The sequence below is a fragment of the Terrapene carolina genome, unplaced genomic scaffold (assembly GCF_002925995.2).
Source record: "Terrapene carolina triunguis isolate 2854851 unplaced genomic scaffold, T_m_triunguis-2.0 Scaffold93, whole genome shotgun sequence".
NCBI lineage: Eukaryota > Metazoa > Chordata > Testudines > Emydidae > Terrapene > Terrapene triunguis.
This window is the reverse complement of record NW_020664444.1, coordinates 1472221-1490443: the sequence shown is the minus strand read 5'-3', so window position 1 is coordinate 1490443 and position 18223 is coordinate 1472221. Positions and strand designations below refer to the sequence as shown.

The following is an 18223-nucleotide window of genomic DNA, read 5'->3' as shown; positions in this document are numbered from 1 at the left end:
CCTTGGGAGGTATCAATTTGAAAACTAATAACTCACTGGTCAATAATATCATGGTGCAATGGGTGTAGCAACATTATGTGTAAAATTACGAATCCCCCCTTAGGATGTTGTTAGCACATGTTCAAACCAACGTAGCTCTGACTAAGCAGTAGTTAAACAGGTCTATCCTAAACAAAGAAATGTATTTACTTCAGTTAACATGTAAGCAGGAAAGAGGGTTCTTGGAACAGCGAGAAGGGTAAACCGGTTACTCAAAGACAAAGGACAAGCTGATGCCTCTAGCGAGCTGTCATCAGAGTTGATTAGCAATCACTGTTCTGGTGGCCATTTTTGACAAAGAGGGGGAGCGGGAACAGATCGATCTGCCTTTTAGAACAACAGAGAACCTCTTTCACCAGGACACTCCATGGCTCTGTCCTGTCAGCTGGAAGGAACTTTGTCTAGGGGTAACCCTCAGGACAACGCATTTCAAAGGTGACTGGACTATAAAAGTGAGGGGAAAAACACCCCAGGTTATCTTTTTCTCTCCCTTCCCCTCTCTCTCTCATCTAAGAAGACAAAGGAACCAGCCTTTTGACTTTGGGTGTGATTCTGACCTGAAAATGTGGTCAGCAGTGTAGTTGGTAACGTGGTGAGGATTTTACTTTGAATCAAATCTAGTTTAAGTTTTAGCTACTAAAAGGCATTTTATTTTGTAACCATTTCTGACTTTAATATCTTGAGTGAGTACAACTGCATCTCTTTGTAGTTAAATAAACTTGTTTTTAATCAAAACTAATCTAGTGTTGTGTTTAAACTGTACTGTTTGGGTAACTCTAGATATTAGGTCTGTTGTCCCTGTAAGGGAACAGATCTTCAATAGTTTGGTACTTTAACTGAATTGCCCAGGAGAGGGCTGGACAGTGCAGAACACACAATTTGGGGAAAATTTGGGACTGGGAGTGTGTTGGGGTCACCCTGCACATAGTAACCAAGGCTGCTGGAAGCCAGCGTGTGGCTGGTGTGTAGCTGACAGGCTCCTCGGGTCAGAATTGCTGGAACAGGGCTGCAGCCTTACACAGACACTCAGGGTGTGCCCTGCATGCTGTTGGAGAGTGACCCAGGTTGGGAGATACAACAGCAAAACTTTGAGGCACCCAAGGTTTCAGGGCAGGTGGGGGTGGAACCCCTTGCTGGTATGCATTGCACCCTGGAATGTGACAGGAGTGTTGGGCACAGTTTTTCCCCACTGTTTCCTCTCTCTGTGTTCTCTTCTTATCTCTCTATTGGGAAGCATCAGTATCTCCTTCCCCCATTTTGTATGTGTGCTCCATTTTTGTTGTATTCTCCCTCTCCCCCCAAACATTTTCTGTTTGCTCCCTCACAGAGATGCCCTTTCCTTCTCTGTCCCCAAGGAGGCACTGCAGTGGTGGGGTGGGAAGATGAACATGGAATCCCTCTTCCTGTTGCAGCCTCTCCTGGGATTCACTCTCCTCTTTGTATACATCTGGGTTGGGGAAAAAAGCTTGGGGTTTGCTCAGAGTTGGCTGAGGCTGAGATTAGTCAGAATTGGCTTTCTTCCTACTCTAGACGAACCCTTCCTTTGTTGCTGTATTACCTCTTCTATCTCTGCCTCTTCCCACCCACTCACTCCAGTTGATTCTGCTACTGTTAAGGGTGTGGGGAAGGGAGACTGTTTCGTCTGTTTCTGCATCCTTTGCACAGGTTCCCTGCCTACAGCTAAATCAGCTCCTCCTCTGTACTGTCCTCTGTATCTGGAGGCCGTATTGGTCCCTTGATGGAGGAGTCAGCTCAGTGGCTGGCAGGCCAGGAAGGAACATGTGTTGGCCCCACACCAGTCATTGCAAGCCTAGGTAGCTTTTTGGTTGCAGTCACCACTGTTTCGGGGACACTGTGTCCTGTTTTGGGGACAAATGGAAGATCTAGACTGTCCAACCCCTTTTTAGTTCCATGGCATTTGCTCTTGGCGAAACAAACTTTGCATGTTCCAGATTTCGATTTCACCTTTATAGAGAAGGATAGCTGGCTGCGGAGGGGTGTGTGTGTGGAGGGGGGTGGAGGTGGACACGCTGGTCCTATGCACATAACATCCCGTACTCAGAGAGATCTGCCTGTAACATCATTTCCCGAATGCAGAATGAGGTTTGCGTGTGATAAAAATCTGCCGTAACGTCACTGGGTGTTCTGTATTGAAAGATAAAGAGTAGAGATCTTTCCTGTGCACATCTGTGCCATTATGTTTTCAGACCTCTAATGAGCTAGCCCCATCAGTTTACATACACAATCCTTTCCACAGCTGTTTCCTACCAGAGATGTACTGGAAAATAGCAGACCCATATTTTTCCCATTAAAATCTTGTGTGTTCCAGGGAACAGAAACAGCAAAATGAAAGGCTAATAATTCTGTTCCATGTGGTTTTATTTACTGTTTGTGATTAGAGCAGTAAATTAGACTGGTTGTTTGGTCGATCTTGTGTGTGGTGTTCTGCACTGATGTAGCTGCACCAATGTTTAGACACATTGCACTGGTGTGAACAGCAACTTGTGTCTGGATAAGGTTCCCACACTAGGGGTTTATGTCCATGTAGTTCCCTCAGTGTAGACAAGATCTGAGTGTGGAATTTGGAAACTTCCCCTTTTTCCTCCCAGTGACCCTGTTTCCCATTTCTACCCTCTAATTTTGTGAGATTGTAGTTGGTGGTAAGTGCTGGAGTTACTGTACAGTGAAATAGGCTGTTCACAGAACTGGTATAGCATGGGCAGCAGAGCAAGCTTCCCCACACTGTCCTGCCAGACTTCCTGTGTCCTGATGTAGAGGTGCAATCTTTAGGGCCTTGTCTACACTGAGAATTTGATGCTATTTTCTCACTGCTGGCCTAAGTATCTGTGCAGTTTTACTCCTGTGAATCAGCACAGGCATTTTAGCACTGTCATCTGGAGCTGCTTGAGCAAAGGAAGGCAGGTGGCTGGTGTACCCTAGTAGAGCTGCACAGGTGCTAGGCTAACAGTGGGGAAAACAGCAGGAAAATCTCGGTGTGGGCACCACTTGAGGTGCAAGGGGGCTTCCTTATTCTGCGTCTGGCCCATGCAATCTTCCTTACCTGTCTACTGAAACAATGTAGTACTACTTGTGGTGGGTTTTCTTGTGGGGTGAGCACCTGCCCGTTTTGAACTGCCCAGAGATCAGTGTAGTGTGTTCTCATCCAGTCACTGGGCAGCAGGCTAGGAGAAAGGGTTGGGTTTGTACTGTTGATCTGGCAGTGAGAAGGACCCTATCCCATTACTAAGCTATGGAGCGTAAATTTAAAGAACATCCTTTTTTTTTGTCTTACTAAATTGCACTTGTAATTAAGAGTCTACTCTTGATCTTTTGTTTAGGTTCGATTGTGCTCCTTAGTACAGCCAGATTGTACTGTGTGTTCTTTGCTATATGTCTGTTGCTTCCTTTCTACCTTGCTTGTCCCTTGTTGATTACTTTGCTGCCACAGCATCTGATTAGAAGAAAGGCCATGTAACATTTCGCAGAGCCGCAAATATAAAGGTTTCAGTAACAACAAACCCACTTCAGAGCAGTGATGGCAGAAGGGGCCTGAATAGAATTGGGAACATGCTGCTACTGTCGGTGGAGTCTCCAGAGCAAAGCAACTCATGAGGGAACTGCCGCTGATGTGCTGTGGTACTTCCTGATTCACCTCCAATGACCTAGCAATCCATCTGCACAGGGGCAACTCTCTTTATTCTCTGTCTGCTCCCTTCTCAGTGTTCTGGAGTTGGAGTATCATGGAGACACCTGTGAGGCAGGGAAGGAAGATGATACCACCCAAGATGTGCTGTTTGCTGTTAGTTGCCTGGCTTTTCTCTCCATTATGGACAGAGACTTCCATTTCTACAGGATTGGCTGGCTTCCTTGTGGCGTGAAAGCTCATCCGTGAAGCTTTTGGTCAAATACCACTAGGCTTTTGATTGGAGTGATGTGCAGGCAATAGTGGGGAAGGGGAAATGGGGCAACTTGGGCCTAGATTTTTGTAGACTAGTTCTGTGTAGAAAGCTCACTTTTACCTTCTATACCTCAAAGAGGGGTTCTGCAGACTTTCCTCTGAGGCTTTTTCTAGACTAGGATTTTAAGGTGTGATGATAGCATGTATTGGCATATAACTAAAATGTTTTAAAATCTAATATAAACACGGCACGCTGCCTTTGACATGCTAAACTGGTGGAGTTAAAGCTAACAGGCTAACATCACACCTAATCAAGACACAGCCATAGAACTGCTTTTTGCTTGTACCTCTCTTCCTCCTAGCCCTCTGGCCACTGAGAAGGATGGTTGTGGGGTTGGTCTGTGAGGTAGACTTTCTGCCTCTTGGGGATAATAGCCTAGGCAGTTTCTCAGTGAGTGAAGTGCTGTCTGGCGGGAAGGGTGAATGCTCTGACAAGGCTGTAAAGTGCAAATTTATTATTGTGGAGGCATTGGTAGCAATTGCAGAGTAAGGTTGTATTGAGATTAGCACTTAAACCGGGACTCAAATCCCTCTTTCACATTTGAATGAGTTGAATTTGGTCTACAAAGTTGGCCCAATAATTTAAGGACCAATTGAATTTTCTGTGTAACCTTTTTAGCAAAATATGTACTAATGAATGCTGAGGAAAGGTGTAAAAATGCTCCTTTAAAAAAAAATTGTCCTGGTTTTCCCACTTTTCTTTGGGTTTTTCTAGCTAATCCAACGTCAGCCACAGTTTCTTGGAGCATTAAACTTCATACATTTGTTCCAATATGTAGGATATAGCTCACTCTTGAAACTTTAAAATACGTAGTTATTCCGCTAATTCTGGATAATCGAGTTTAGACTGCGCAAATCCATCAGGTTGTCTGTACTCTTACTGCTGTCCTTCTCCAGCTGTGTTGTGCATGTGCCCCAGGTGAGGTTTAAAACTACAATGTTCTGCAAATACCTCAGGCCCAGTTCAGTGCTACCTGCTCGTGAATGCTAGTACATCACCTGTTTCTGATACAGTAGGCAAAGGGCTCTGTTAGTACTGTATGTTCTCTGTCAGGACACTGTCCTTTCCGGGAGGCTTTCCGGCACTGTAGACCCACAAGTTCCCCTGCCATTCCTGACAGAGTGAGTAGGTTTAAAATGTCCGCAAGCTATGACCCTCTGTATGGCAACCCTTTGGTTTGTGGGGGCTGTGTGTGGGTGGAGGAGGAATAGTGGGTCTCAGGTGCATACAAGACTTTGCAGGTGGGAAGACAGTAGTCCCTGTGCAGGCATGAGCAGTAAATCCACTAATGTCGGTGGAAATTGCACATCTGTATTGAGAGCAGATTATATGCCTTAGCTTCCATTTCCTCTCATTTGCTGCTTCAGGGCAAGTGGGCAGATTACTGAGAACTAGAATAAATATTGATTGGCCCATTTCCCTCCCCAGCCGTGACCCCATTTCCTAGAGGGATAAAACAAGTAGCCCAACCTCCTTTCTCAAATCTGTTGTAATGTCTGATTGGAGAGAGGGGGCTTGATAACATGAGCATGTGTGCAGAATGTCTGGTCTCTTCCAGCAATCCCCTGTGTTGGTCATGCCGTTATTGCTGATTGTGTTGCTCTTACAGCCCCATTTTCTTGTTCCTGGTCCTGCAGGAATATTTCCTTACTGGACTGGCAACTGTTGCATTGGGACAGCTTGTCCTGTCACATCCCTGGTATGGAAAGATAACTATTTTTCAATTTCTTCACCGTAGTTTTCAGATCCCCTGCAACTGGCATCCCCTAGCAGTTGAGCCTTGCTCAATGAGGAGTCTGAAAATTATTTTCTGGATACAATTGCTGAGGCTGAGACACAGGAAGTGTTCTGCCCTGTGACCGTTTGAGTTAGATGCGTCTCTCTCCTGGCTAATGAAAGTCAGAAGGAAGGTGCTGGGCCTCTTTCGCAGGTGACCTAGTCAACATGCCGAGGACTCAGAGGAAATGGTGGTTCCGGTTGCTCAGTAAATCCTCTCTCAACATGGCTGATCTCTCCAGCTGTCACTCCATATCAAATCTCCCGTTATTGGGCAGTAGTCCTCAAAAGCTGGGCAAAGCTGCTTCAGCAATATTGGCATTTTCAGGCCTCTCTCTCTCTCTGGGCAGTTTGGTTTTGAGCCTGGATATGCTGCTCGTACAGAAATTCTTAGATCTTTATGATCAGTTGGTCTGACCTTCTGCATAACACAGGCCAAAGAGCCTCACTCACTAATAGCGCTGCAGCTGTTGGTGAGGAGGATCCTAGCGGCTCTCTGGGAAGCTTTTCAGGGCAGGAGTCCCATCACCTCAGTATAGTGCAAGGCACAATGGAAGCCTGATCCTGTTTGACGATCAGGTGCTGAGAGCTGGAGGTGAAATAATCTGCTGCGGTGGATCAGTTGCCAAAGGGATGCTATAGACCCATCGCTCTCAACCTTTCCAGACTCCTGTACCCCTTTCAGGGGTCTGATTTGTGTTGCGTACCCCCAAGTTTCACCTCACTTAAACTACTTACAAAATGAAACCTAAGAATACAAACGTGTGTCAGCACACTATTACTGAAAAAATGCTGACTTTCTCATTTTTACCATATAATTACAAAATAAATCAATTGGAATATAAATATTGTACTTGCATTTCAGAGTATAGCGCAGTATAAACAAGTCATTGTATGTAATTTTAGTTTGTACTGACTTCACTAGTGTTTTTTATGTAGCCTGTTGCAAAACAAGGCCAATATCTAGATGAATTGATGCGCCCCCTGGAAGACCTCTGCGTATCCCTGGTTGAGAATCCCTGCTAAACACGCAATCATTTGATTTATCAAATGTGCTGAGGGGGACTTAAGGGGGGGTGTGGAGGGAAGAAACAAGCAGGGAGAATGATTCCGTGGGAGATCTGAAAGCTGGGGTGCATGTTGTGTGACATGATGGCTAAACACAGGCAGCAGCGTTGTAAGCAGCAGTCTGGCCAGCACAATCCCTGAAACTGCTGGTGATGTTGAAGCTGAACTGCAGGTTTTCACAGCTAGTAAACTCCAACAAGCAGTTCCTGTTTGTGTCCAGGAAGAATCAAGTCTGGGCAAATATCGGTGCGTGCACATGCTTCTAATACATTTCTGGGAACTCAAATGTAAATTAGGTGCATCCCTCTGGCTCCCAATAAGAAGCCAATGTAGCTCCTGTGTTTAAGCTTTCCCTGGTGTGGAAATCCCTCCAGAAACAGCACAGTCTCTCTCAATCCCTGCTCCAGCGTGTGTGTGTGTGTGTGTGTGTGTGTCAGCCATCCACACCACCCGCAGTCTCTTTGGGGAGTATTTGTTGGGTTAGTGGTGGTCATGCCCTTTGCTACCATCAGCTTGTTTACTCTGTTTCTATGTTCTGTCCCTTCCCTGACCCTGTCTGTTTAGGTTGTATGCTCTTCAGGAGAGGAACTGTCTGCAACTGTATATTTGTACAGTCCCTGGCACAATGGGGCTTCATTCCTGGCTGGTCCTTAGGCACGACCATGATAAACATGATGAATAACGTGGAGTGTGAGCATTCCCGGGTGCATGGCACAGTCTGCTTGGGGGCAGAGTGACGGTCAGAATTTACTGAAGATGGGTGGGGGAGCAGGGAGATGGCTCTGGAGAACTTCAGACAGGAGCCTTTTTTGTAGATGGGAGTATTGGAGGTAGAATCCAGGCTAGATGGCATGGGTCTGCGGACCTATCTGCTGTATGCTTTTAAAGACAATGTGTTCCGCTAGAGAAAGCCGGTTTCAAGGTGTTGCTGTGAAATATCAATTATTAGTTTAGCTTGTCAGTACTAGGGTCTCTTTAGATCTTAGACCCCTTTCAATCACAGCTCTAAGCGCCAGAGCCATGATGTTCCTAGGTATAGACAATGGTAAAAGTCCAGAGGTCTGCCTCCCCCACCCCAAATGCTTGGTTTTGAGAGTAAAGTCTAACCACCAGCATTTGAAATCACTTCTGCTCTACAAAGGTGGTGAAGGGACTCAATCAGGTAATGCTGTCCGCTGGTGCTGTTTCTTTGGGAGATGTAGTTCTTCATGGCTGCCAGCCTCTCTTTAATGGCTTCAGTCTAGGACAGTAGTATTATGATAAATAGTACTTTTCTGATAAATTAATGTGCAGTTCTCTGGCAAACTTCCCAGTTCCTTGCCTGTCCCATACATTAGACAGAGGCTAGGCTGCTGTACCCAGGCTGACAGCGAAGCCCTGTCCATAACGACATATCTGATATGAAGGCAAACAGCGCTCTTGGTTCTAGGTTTGTGCACTGGGTCACTGATGTTTTATATTTACCAAAGGGAAAAGTTGCACTTGCTTCGCTGATGAAACAGTTGGTAAATGTGCTTTTGGGCAAGCAGCCCCTCGGCCAGGATTGTAGCAGTGGCTGGAATTTCTATTTGCTAGTCCAGATAAATTTTGGATTTATGTAGCTATCTTCAAGGGTTGAGTGTCCTCAACAGAGGATTATGATTCGTCTGGCTCTTTCACACAAGCTTGAGCCCAAAGACGCGTCTTAACAGCAGACACTTAAATCTAGGGATTCCATACGCTGAGTGTGAAGCTAATCAAGATATGTAGTGAACTCCTATCCAAAATGACTCCAAAGCACTTTGCAAACTGTCTTGACGTTTACCTACCTGTATATCACTGAAATGCAGCCACTTCTGGATCGAACAGGCAATTGGTTAACAGTGCACAGCTACTCCACAAGTTCAGACACATAGTGAAGACATGTTGATTGTTTTGAAATAACGGGGAATTTATGGCCCAGGTGTACTACGAATCTAACTGTACTAGTGTGTGCATAGCAGCATCTGTGTTGCAGGATGTTCAACCCTTTTAGGCTGTGACATGATTCCTAGCATGGGTTTAGAACTGCCAAAGCCGTGTCACAATGTAGGTGCCCCATCCATGCCAGAGGAGTATTGCTGGCTTGGCTAGACTAGGAATGTAGATAGTCCCTCAAGACAGACTATTAATAATGGAGCTGGATTTTTCCTCTTATTCTGGGGGGGAAATCCCAGGTGCGTTTTACACCTTCTCCAAAAGACCTCTGTGCCAGCCTCCCTGCAAGTGCCTCTGCTCCACTTTAGTGGATCCAAAATGCACCTGCCTGATTTTTAGCTAGTACTAGTTCTACAGACTGATCACTTTGGTGCTGATCTCTTTGAATCAGTCAATGCATCACTTACATTTCTGTCTAAAATAGAAACAGGTCCCTTGGTAGCCTCTGCCTTAGCCCCACTATCCAGTTTTCAGATCAGATAGCAACTTCCACATCTCCTGCGGCTCTCGGCTTACTTCAAGCTTGGCACAGAACCCACTGCCCCTTCCACCTGTAAACGCTCCACCTCGACAACAGGGAAGCTGTATGTTTCTGAATATAGCGGATAGCTGAGCCTGTTTCTGATCACAGGGCTGTTCTTGAAGGCAGATGTTCTGTCCCTGGGCTTGTACTGTGTTCTGAGGGCCTCTTTGCTGTTCCTCCGCAGAGCATTGTCTCGAAGAACTCCATGCAGTACCGAGGGAACTCGCAGCACGATGCACAGGAATTTCTGCTCTGGCTGTTAGACAGAGTTCATGAAGACCTGAACAATTTAGTGAAATACAATGGCAGACCTCCATTGAAGGTAAGGCAAATCCAGCACAGGCCAACAGGGAGAGTGGGGTATGTGTGTGTGTGTGTGTGTGTATATATATATATATATTTTTTTTTTCAAATATATTGATTTCAATTACAACACAGAATACAAAGTGTACAGTGCTCACTTTATATTTATTTTTGATTATAAATATTTGCACTGTAAAAAACAAAAGAAATAGTATTTTTCAATTCACCTAATACAAGAACTGTAGTGCAATCTCTTTATCATGAAAGTTGAATTTACAAATGTAGAATTATGTACAAAAAACCCTGCATTCAAAAATAAAACAATGTAAAACTTTAGAGCCTACAAGTCCACTCAGTCCTACTTCTTGTTCAGCCAGTTGCTAAGACAAACAGGTTTGTTTACATTTTCAGGAGATAATGCTGCCCTCTTCTTATTTACAATGTCACCTGAAAGTGAGAAGAGGTGTTCATATGGCACTGTTGTAGCCAGTGTTGCAAGATATTTACGTGCCAGATGCGGTAAAGATTCATATTGTATTTCATGCTTCAACCCCCATTCCAGGGGGCATGTCTCGGTGCTGATGATGGGTTCTGCTCGATAACGATCCAAAGCAGTGCGGACCGATGCGTGTTCATTTTCATCATCTGATCAGATGCCACCAGCAGAAGGTTGATTTTCTTTTTTGGTAGTTCGAGTTCTGTAGTTTCTGCATCAGTGTTGCTCTTTTAAGACTTCTGAAAGCATGCTCCACACCTCATCCCTCTCAGATTTTGGAAGGCACTTCAGATTTTTAAACCTTGGGTCAAGTGCTGTAGCTAGCTTTAGAAATCTCACATTGGTACCTTCTTTGTGTTTTGTCAAATCTGCAGTGAAAGTGTTCTTAAAACGAACAACATGGGCTGGGTCATCATCCGAGACTGCTATAACATGAAGTATACAGCAGAATGCAAGTAAAACAGAGCAGGAGATGTACGATTTTCCTCCTGAGGAGTTCAGTCACAAATTTAATGAATGCATTATTTTTCTAATGAGCATCAGCATAGAAGCATGTCCTCTGGAATGGTGCTGAAGCATGAAGGAGCATACGAATGTTTAGCATATCTGGCACGTAAATACCTTGCAATGCGGCTCAAAAGGGCCATGCAAATGCCTGTTCTCACTTTCAGGTGACATTGTAAATAATACGAGGGCAGCATTATCTACTGTAAATGTAAACAAACTTTTGTCTTAGCGATTGGCTGAAGAAGAAGTAGGACTGCGTGGACTTGTAGGCTCTAAAGTTTTACAGTGTTTTGTTTTTGAGGGCAGTTATGTAACAAAAATAAATCTACATTTGTAAGTTGCACTTTCATAATAGAGATTGCACTATAGTACTTGTATGAGCTGAATTGAAAAATACTATTTTATTTTTACAGTGCGAATATTTGTAATTATATAAAGTGAGCACTGTACATTTCATATTCTGTTGTAATTGAAATCAATATATTTAAAAATGTAAAAAAAATCCACAAATATTCAATAAATGTCAATTGGTATTCTGTTTAACAGTGCGATTGGGGCCAGAGGGCTGTTCCTGGCCCCTGTGACTGCAAAGAGCTTCTCAGTCAATGCGTGGCAAGTGTGTACCAGCACAACCCAGTGTGAATGGTGACACCTGACTCTGCCACCCGTTAAGTTTGGCAGCTTAATATGATGTGCCAGCTATATCCAGTGAAGATGGCTGCCCAGGTGCTCTAGTCCCCTCTGTGGACCACACACAGGAGCTGAAAGCACTTGCAATTTCAAATACTTGGCTTTGTCCTGGTGTGTTTTAGCTCGGGAGAACCTAACTTGGCTCTTCCCCATTTAGCTGTATGTGATTAGTGTGGCACTCCTGCGTATCCTGGCATGCCTCCCTTTGGAATTGATTTTCCTTTTCAGCCACCGTTGGAAGATGCTGCGCTGCTCGAGGCACCAGGCTTTCCAATCAGTAGCACTTTCATACAGGAACTCTTTCAAGCCCAGTACAGGTACAGTAACTTTCAGCACACTCTGATTATGGGGGTTTATGTGCATGTTTTTATAACCACAATATACAGCATTTCATTTACAGCAAGGGTTTGTCTGCAAAAACGCTGTGCAGAGCCTTGCTGGAGTGTGTGGGGGAAGGGGTTTGATCAGGAGGGAAGAGCAGGGTCGCTGTTTGTGTTCTTGATGGTTTGCTTGTCCCTAGTTAAATGAGAGATGTAACTTTACCCCTATTGATATTTTTAATAGGTCCTCTCTGACGTGCCCTCATTGTCAGAAGCAGAGTAACACCTTTGACCCTTTCCTCTGCATCTCTCTGCCAATTCCTCTGCCTCATACACGGTAATGTGCTAATCTGTGCCTTGAAGTTAAAATTTTGGGTGTCTTTCCCAATGCTTGGTAGCATTGCAAATCTTAATATAGAAGAGATTGAGACGCCAACAAGCTTTGTGGCAGATTGGGGTTGAATTGATGGGCCAGTAGAGCTGTATTCTGAAGGGGAGCCCCCAAACAACGCTGAGAAGATGAGCTGTGCAGGAACTAGATTTCTTATTTCTCAGAGAATTCCATAAATCTAAAAGTTTTTCCTATACAAAGCAGAATGAAAAGATTGAAAATTTCCTACAAAACTTAGTTTCAAAATTTCATTTTGGGTTAAAGTTTTTTTTGGTTCCAATTTTGACTTTTTTTTTTTAAATTGTTCTCCAGGTTCACCAAGTGTAGGAGAAGTAGTAATGAGCTGAGTTTGCAGCAAGAGAGAGATTTAGGTTGGATATTAAGAAAAACTTTCTAACTATAAGGCTAGTTAAGCATTGGAATAGGTTACCTAGGGCAGCTGTAGAATCCTGGTCATTGGAGGTTTTTAAAACCAGGTTGGATAAACACCTGCCAGAGATGGCCTAGATTGACTTGGTCCTGCCTCAGTGCAGGGGATGGGCCAGACGACCTTTCAACGTCCTTTCCAGCCCGACGTTTCTTTGATTCTAGAATATAAAATTTTTTAAAAATGTGAACAGAAAATTGGAAACATTCGGTTGCAGAAAGGCCATTTTGCTATTGACAAATTGGCTTTTGCCAATGGGAAAATGTTCTGTTGGAAAATTTCCAACCAGCTGTAGAAAAGAGGCTGCAAAAATGCTTCCACTCTTCCCCTTCTCTTTAACCCAGTGGGTTTTCCCAGCAGCACCTCTTTGAGAGTGACTTTAGGATGTCAGTTTTGATTGATCTGGGCCATGTTACAAGGATCCTTGAGGTAAAATTAGGATTGCCCTTCAATCAAGAGGTCATCTAGGGCGGCCTCATTGAGGAACTGTATTTTGTGATTCCACTTCCTTGGGAGGACTCCCCAGTTAGTGCATAGAGTAGAGGCTAGCACCATAGGGAACATACCTCTAACTTGGAGCCAGATAGGTGTCTGTCCCTCCTGTATTTAAAGGTCTGGTAGACATTTGGGACTCCAAAGCATCTGCTGGGTGGGCCTGATTGCCTGAATAGCTCCAGGGTAACGTGGCCCAGAATGGTCATATATGACTTCATTACTGATGATGCAACCAGCCTCTTTAGGAGCTCTATGTGGGAACTAGGCTTGGGTCGTGACCCAAGGACTGAGTGAGATCCTTGCACCATTTTTCCATCCCTAAATGGCCTGGAGGTTGTCATAACAACCAGATCAGAAATGGTCTGTATTCTTATGATGTGTGCAATGTAAAAGTCCCCATTCAGGGTTCTGCAGCCTGCTTTGTTGATCCGACCAAGCTTAGCTCAGGCTGAGTTTTTCTAGGTACTGTATAGAAATGTTCAGCCATCCCACTTCTTCCCTGTACTCTCTGCAGACCTCTGTATATCACTGTGGTGTATCAAGGGAAGTGTTCGCATTGCATGCGCATCGGTGTGGCAGTGCCTCTGTCTGGAACAGTGGCGAAATTGCGCGAAGCAGTATCCATGGAAACCAAGATACCCACTGAGCAGGTAATGGGCTGGTCTTTGGTCACGGTGGTGCCTCTGGTGTCCTGCAGGAGTTCTGATGTGTTTTTTCTAGTTGATATGGCAGGTAACAATGGACGCTCGGGGTTCAGATCAGTGGACCTAAATTTGTGGAGGAAATGAGTGACTGCAGAAACTAGCCTGAACTCATTGTCTCTTGCGTGTAACTCTCACAGGAATCGGTTTGGCTGCCTGTAGGTTATACCAGCTCCCTGCTCAGGCCTCCAGGCTGCATTGCTGCTTCTGCTCCTTTTTGCTCTCTTACTTGAGGAAGGGAAAGCCTGGTGCTTCTGCCTAACAGCCCTACAGTGACGGTGTGTGCACGTGTGTACTCTGCTCACTATTGAGAAACCAGCAGGGGCTCATGGGAAATGTCCTGGAGTTTTGAGACTCCTAGGGGAAAACTACTAAGATGACACTCGAAGGGTCCCATGAAAACCCCTGCATGTGTTCCCTTGATCCCAGCTGCTCCCTCATGGCCAGACCCTCCCCCATTTCTCCTTATTGGCTGGTACTGTAAGACTGGAGAATTCCCATCCTCCGTCAGGAACACTTCAGCAAAAGTCCATTCGTTAACTTCTCTCCCCATCCTGAGAGCTTGGCAGCTCAGCGGTGGCCAGCACTGATGGTCTAATGGCTGCTGTTCCATTTCTGCCTTGTAGATTGTGCTGACGGAGATGTACTACGATGGGTTCCATCGCTCCTTCTGTGACACTGATGACCTGGACACGGTTCAGGACAGTGACTGCATTTTTGCCTTTGAGACCCCTGAGATATTTAGGCCTGAGGGGATCCTTAGTCAGAGAGGTAAGTGGGTAGGTCTTCTAAACACCCCTTCCCCCCCAACTCCACCCCTACTGGAGTATTGGCTATGGGGAATTTGTTTGAAAAGGGGGCATTTGGTTATATATGTCCTAGGCCTAGAGAGGAACGTGGAGTGTCTCCTGGTCTGCTGACTCTGAATCGAGCTCTGCTTCCATGGGCTGGCGTTCCAGACCTAGATGGCTTACCTTGGAACCTGGCAACACCAGACCTTGTGGCGGAGGGGTGGTGCAGAGCAACCTGTTACAGTACAGGGCAACTGCACCTGTATTTCTCCTTAGTGGTCCAGCAAGGGCACTCACTCAGGCTTCCAGCTCCCCAGCTGGTGCCTCTCTTGGGTGGCGACGTGTCCGTCTCCTTCTCCTTCTGACCTGGTATCTCCAGGCTGCACAGTTTCCTGCCTTCACGGTATACTTCCCAGCACGGATAAGTTGCTCAAGAACACCTGCATGCTTTCTCTTTTTAGAGATGGATAACAAGTGTAATTGCTACAGATTTGTTACCACACAGACTTCCCAAGCAAGCCTACTTTATTCTACTGGTAAACAGCACTGAGGAGAAGACCTATTAAAAACAATAAAAGAACCTACAGACATGCTTTTAAGTGTACTAAGAACCCCAAGCCTTATATGAATTGTGGCAGGATAAGTCCATCAATACCCCTCCCTAGGAGAGTTCTTGGTTACCAGTTCATCACAGCTTCAGCTCAGAACGAGCACACTCATAACATGTTCAGTTCACACATTATACAGTTCAGGGGTCTTTGATCTGGAGTTTCCAGAAGCAAGTAATTGGTACAAAATGGGCCTCTCTCTTCAGGAGGTTGGCATTCCCCTCACCTCCAGGTACTTCCTAGGAAATCCACTTCACGCATGTTGCAAAAAGATCTTTGATGGGCCTAGTACCTTTCAGAGACCGCATTAATCCTGTCTTCCTGCTAAAGAAGTTCCATACAATCTCATGATAGTAAATAAACACTTGAATTTCTAATGCAGTGTACCCCAGAGGTATTAACCATAATTCAATAAGGTGTAACTTAATTAATTAAAGCTCATTCAGGATATTGTCAGTCTGTCACATCTCTCCCCCTACAGAAGTGGGTGTAATGAGGGTGCTGACCGACATTCTAGGGGAACACATTGACTGAATGCCTGGGCGGAGGTATTCCCTGGATGGCAGCTGTGCCATTACTTCTCTGTTTTACGTTTCACCTGTTCAGATAACAAACCTTCTGCTAGCAAACCAGCATACATCCTTCAAAAATATGTATGGCATTGTCTGTCCAACATCCTACATAATTTTCTACTTTAAACCTATGGGACTGAGCTTTCAGAAGCATCTTCTTGCCCTGTTACCCCAAATTCTTGGATGGAAACTTGAGACCTGATTCTCCCACTTCTCATGCAGTTTCTAGAGAGCATGTGTCTTGTTCTGTGGTGCCCTAAGGGGTCAGTTGCTTCAGTTCTGGATTGAGGTTCCCTATTTCCCACCATCCAGGAGTTTTACAAGCAGCCATTCTTTGGACCACGGAGAGAAATAGTTCTGCAGTGGCTCTCAACAATGCACTGCTTTTAACAGGAAAAGTCAAGCCAAGGGGGTGTCTTCAAACCTCCCCCATAGCCAGATTCCTTTCTCTGCCCCACCTCCCCTGAATTTGGCCTCTAGGGACTCCCGTGGCCCCACCTTAGCTCCTCTGGGTTCAGGCGATGAAATATTGATCCCCCACACCATTGGTTCCTTTTGTCCACCCCCTTCACCCCCACTGAGTCAAGGTGAGCAGAATTCCCTCTCCCACCTGGCTCAGGATCCTTCACTATCTCCCCAGTAGCTGTCTTACCCTGTACTTGTGCATTTCCCAACCTGGGGTAGATGTGTCAGTGCACTGCAGCTGCCTGTCTCCCTACTTCTGGCTGGAGACACTGCCACCATCAGGCTCTGTTCTGCCCCGCGGTCCCTTTGAGGGGCTGGCAGAGAACTTCATTTCCTGATCTGCATTTTAGGGCCCAGTTAATTTCCCTTTAAGTCAGTAGGTCTCGTCCCTTCTCCTGAGCAACAAGCACTCTCATCCCCTCGCCTCTCAGTCTGCATGCTTTGGGGATGTAACCAAACTCCTCTTGGACATGGGCAGTGGAAATGTGATGCCCCTTCCCCCGTCAGCTACTCTCTTTGCATTTTTGCTCTCATGCCCTCTGCCTGTCCTTGCCTGTCTGAGGCTAACTGAGGACTTGTCTACACTACAAAATGAAGTTGATTTACAGCCACCACAGTAATTAAAGCTCCTTCTTGTGCCTTCTGTCGGTGGTGCGCATCCTCACCAGAGCACATCCAATCCGCCAACTGAAGTGGGGCATTGTGGGACACTGACCGCTGGAGCCTGGGTGCCCTGCCCTCCCCTGCCGTGCTGCTGACAGCCTGGGCCCTTCCTTCTGCTCCGGTGCTGACAGGGTGAGCTCAGGCTGTCAGCCCCATTAATTTGCAGGTCTCATTGACCATGGTCACCCCACAACCAGCTCCCCATTTCCTTACGTAACTCCTCATTTGAGTTGAAACTTCAGCATAGATCATGTCCCTTTTGTTCTAAACTCCCTGAAACCTTCTCCTGTATGTTTCTGGGGTCAGTTTAAACTTTTGTAACAAAGCTTGTTAACTGTCATCATCTTTATAGTTCTCACTTCCCATAAGGGTAAAAATGGCCAAGGCCTTTGTCCCAGACAGCGGTGGAGCAAGGTACCTTACCATGTCCCTTTTCCCCTGCTTTATTCAGCTAGCACCCCAGTTCAAAAGCATGTTGGAACACACCCCTATCATTCCCCTCCCTAAAGCGAGGTACACCGCCCATCAGGACAGGAACTGGGGACTGGTTCCGACCACTGTTCTGCTGTTGCAGTCTCTCTATCTGGAGCTAGTAGTGCTGCTGCTTGTCCTCTTCTCTCTCATACAGACACTGCTGCTCCTGGTCTGCATGCTGTTGGGTTTCCAGACGCACTCTGTCTCGCTCCAACTGCAGCTTCTCCTGCTCCAGCTAGTGAGCTGTCCACCACTCCTGTTCCAGTGGTGGGCTTGGTCTGGATGGAACATGGTTGTGCCTCTTTGTCTCTTCCCTGCAGGGCTCTCCATCTGCTGGATCCTCCTCCAGCAGGCTGGAGGTTTTCTGAACCATCATTCCTCAGCTGGTCATTAGAATACAACAAATGGATTAGTTAGACGAATCAGCTCTGAAAGCATTTCTCTGCATAACTCAACCAGCCCCTTTTTCTTCAGCTGTTCATAATTCGTTTTCCCCTGTCTTTTTGCTATTTCTTTTCACTACTGAGACAGTTGTCTCTGTGCTTTTCCTTCTTCAGTACTTGCTTTTACTGCTGTTGGCACTTGTGCAATTCAGATTGTTACAGATCCCAAATACACTGTTATCGTATATGTTACAGTTCAGGGCACCTGTCCCTATATTTCCCGTTAGTGGCCCAGCAAGGGCACTCACTCTCTGGCAACAGCTGGGGGTCTGGAAGCACAAAAGTGGGTACACCTTTTGGGATGCTAAAGGGACAGTGGCAGTTGTCCTGAACTCTGACACAACCCAAGAAGCTAAAATTTTGCTATGAAAATCAGATTGCTGGTGATGTTTCAGGAATAAACAAAATGTGCCCCTCTCTTTCTAAGGCCCTTGGGCCCCTGTTCTCTCCCTGTCTAGGTAACTCTCATTCAGGTCAATAGGAGTAACTCAGATCCTGCAGGATGAAAGCAATGAGTTTCTCCTGTCTTCTTTGTAACAGCTCGTGCTAACCTATG

General features: G+C 45.7%; 1 protein-coding gene across 1 annotated transcript in view; it reads left to right on the top strand.

Moving 5' to 3' along the window:
* The window catches only part of USP31 (ubiquitin specific peptidase 31), a 54111-nt gene that overhangs the window by 17151 nt on the left and 18737 nt on the right, over nucleotides 1-18223 (top strand). The window contains exons 2-6 of the mRNA XM_026650692.2: nucleotides 9506-9643; nucleotides 11546-11634; nucleotides 11882-11974; nucleotides 13465-13600; nucleotides 14278-14422. Coding sequence (XP_026506477.1) covers nucleotides 9506-9643; nucleotides 11546-11634; nucleotides 11882-11974; nucleotides 13465-13600; nucleotides 14278-14422 — 601 coding nt within the window. The remainder of the gene's footprint in view (nucleotides 1-9505; nucleotides 9644-11545; nucleotides 11635-11881; nucleotides 11975-13464; nucleotides 13601-14277; nucleotides 14423-18223) is intronic.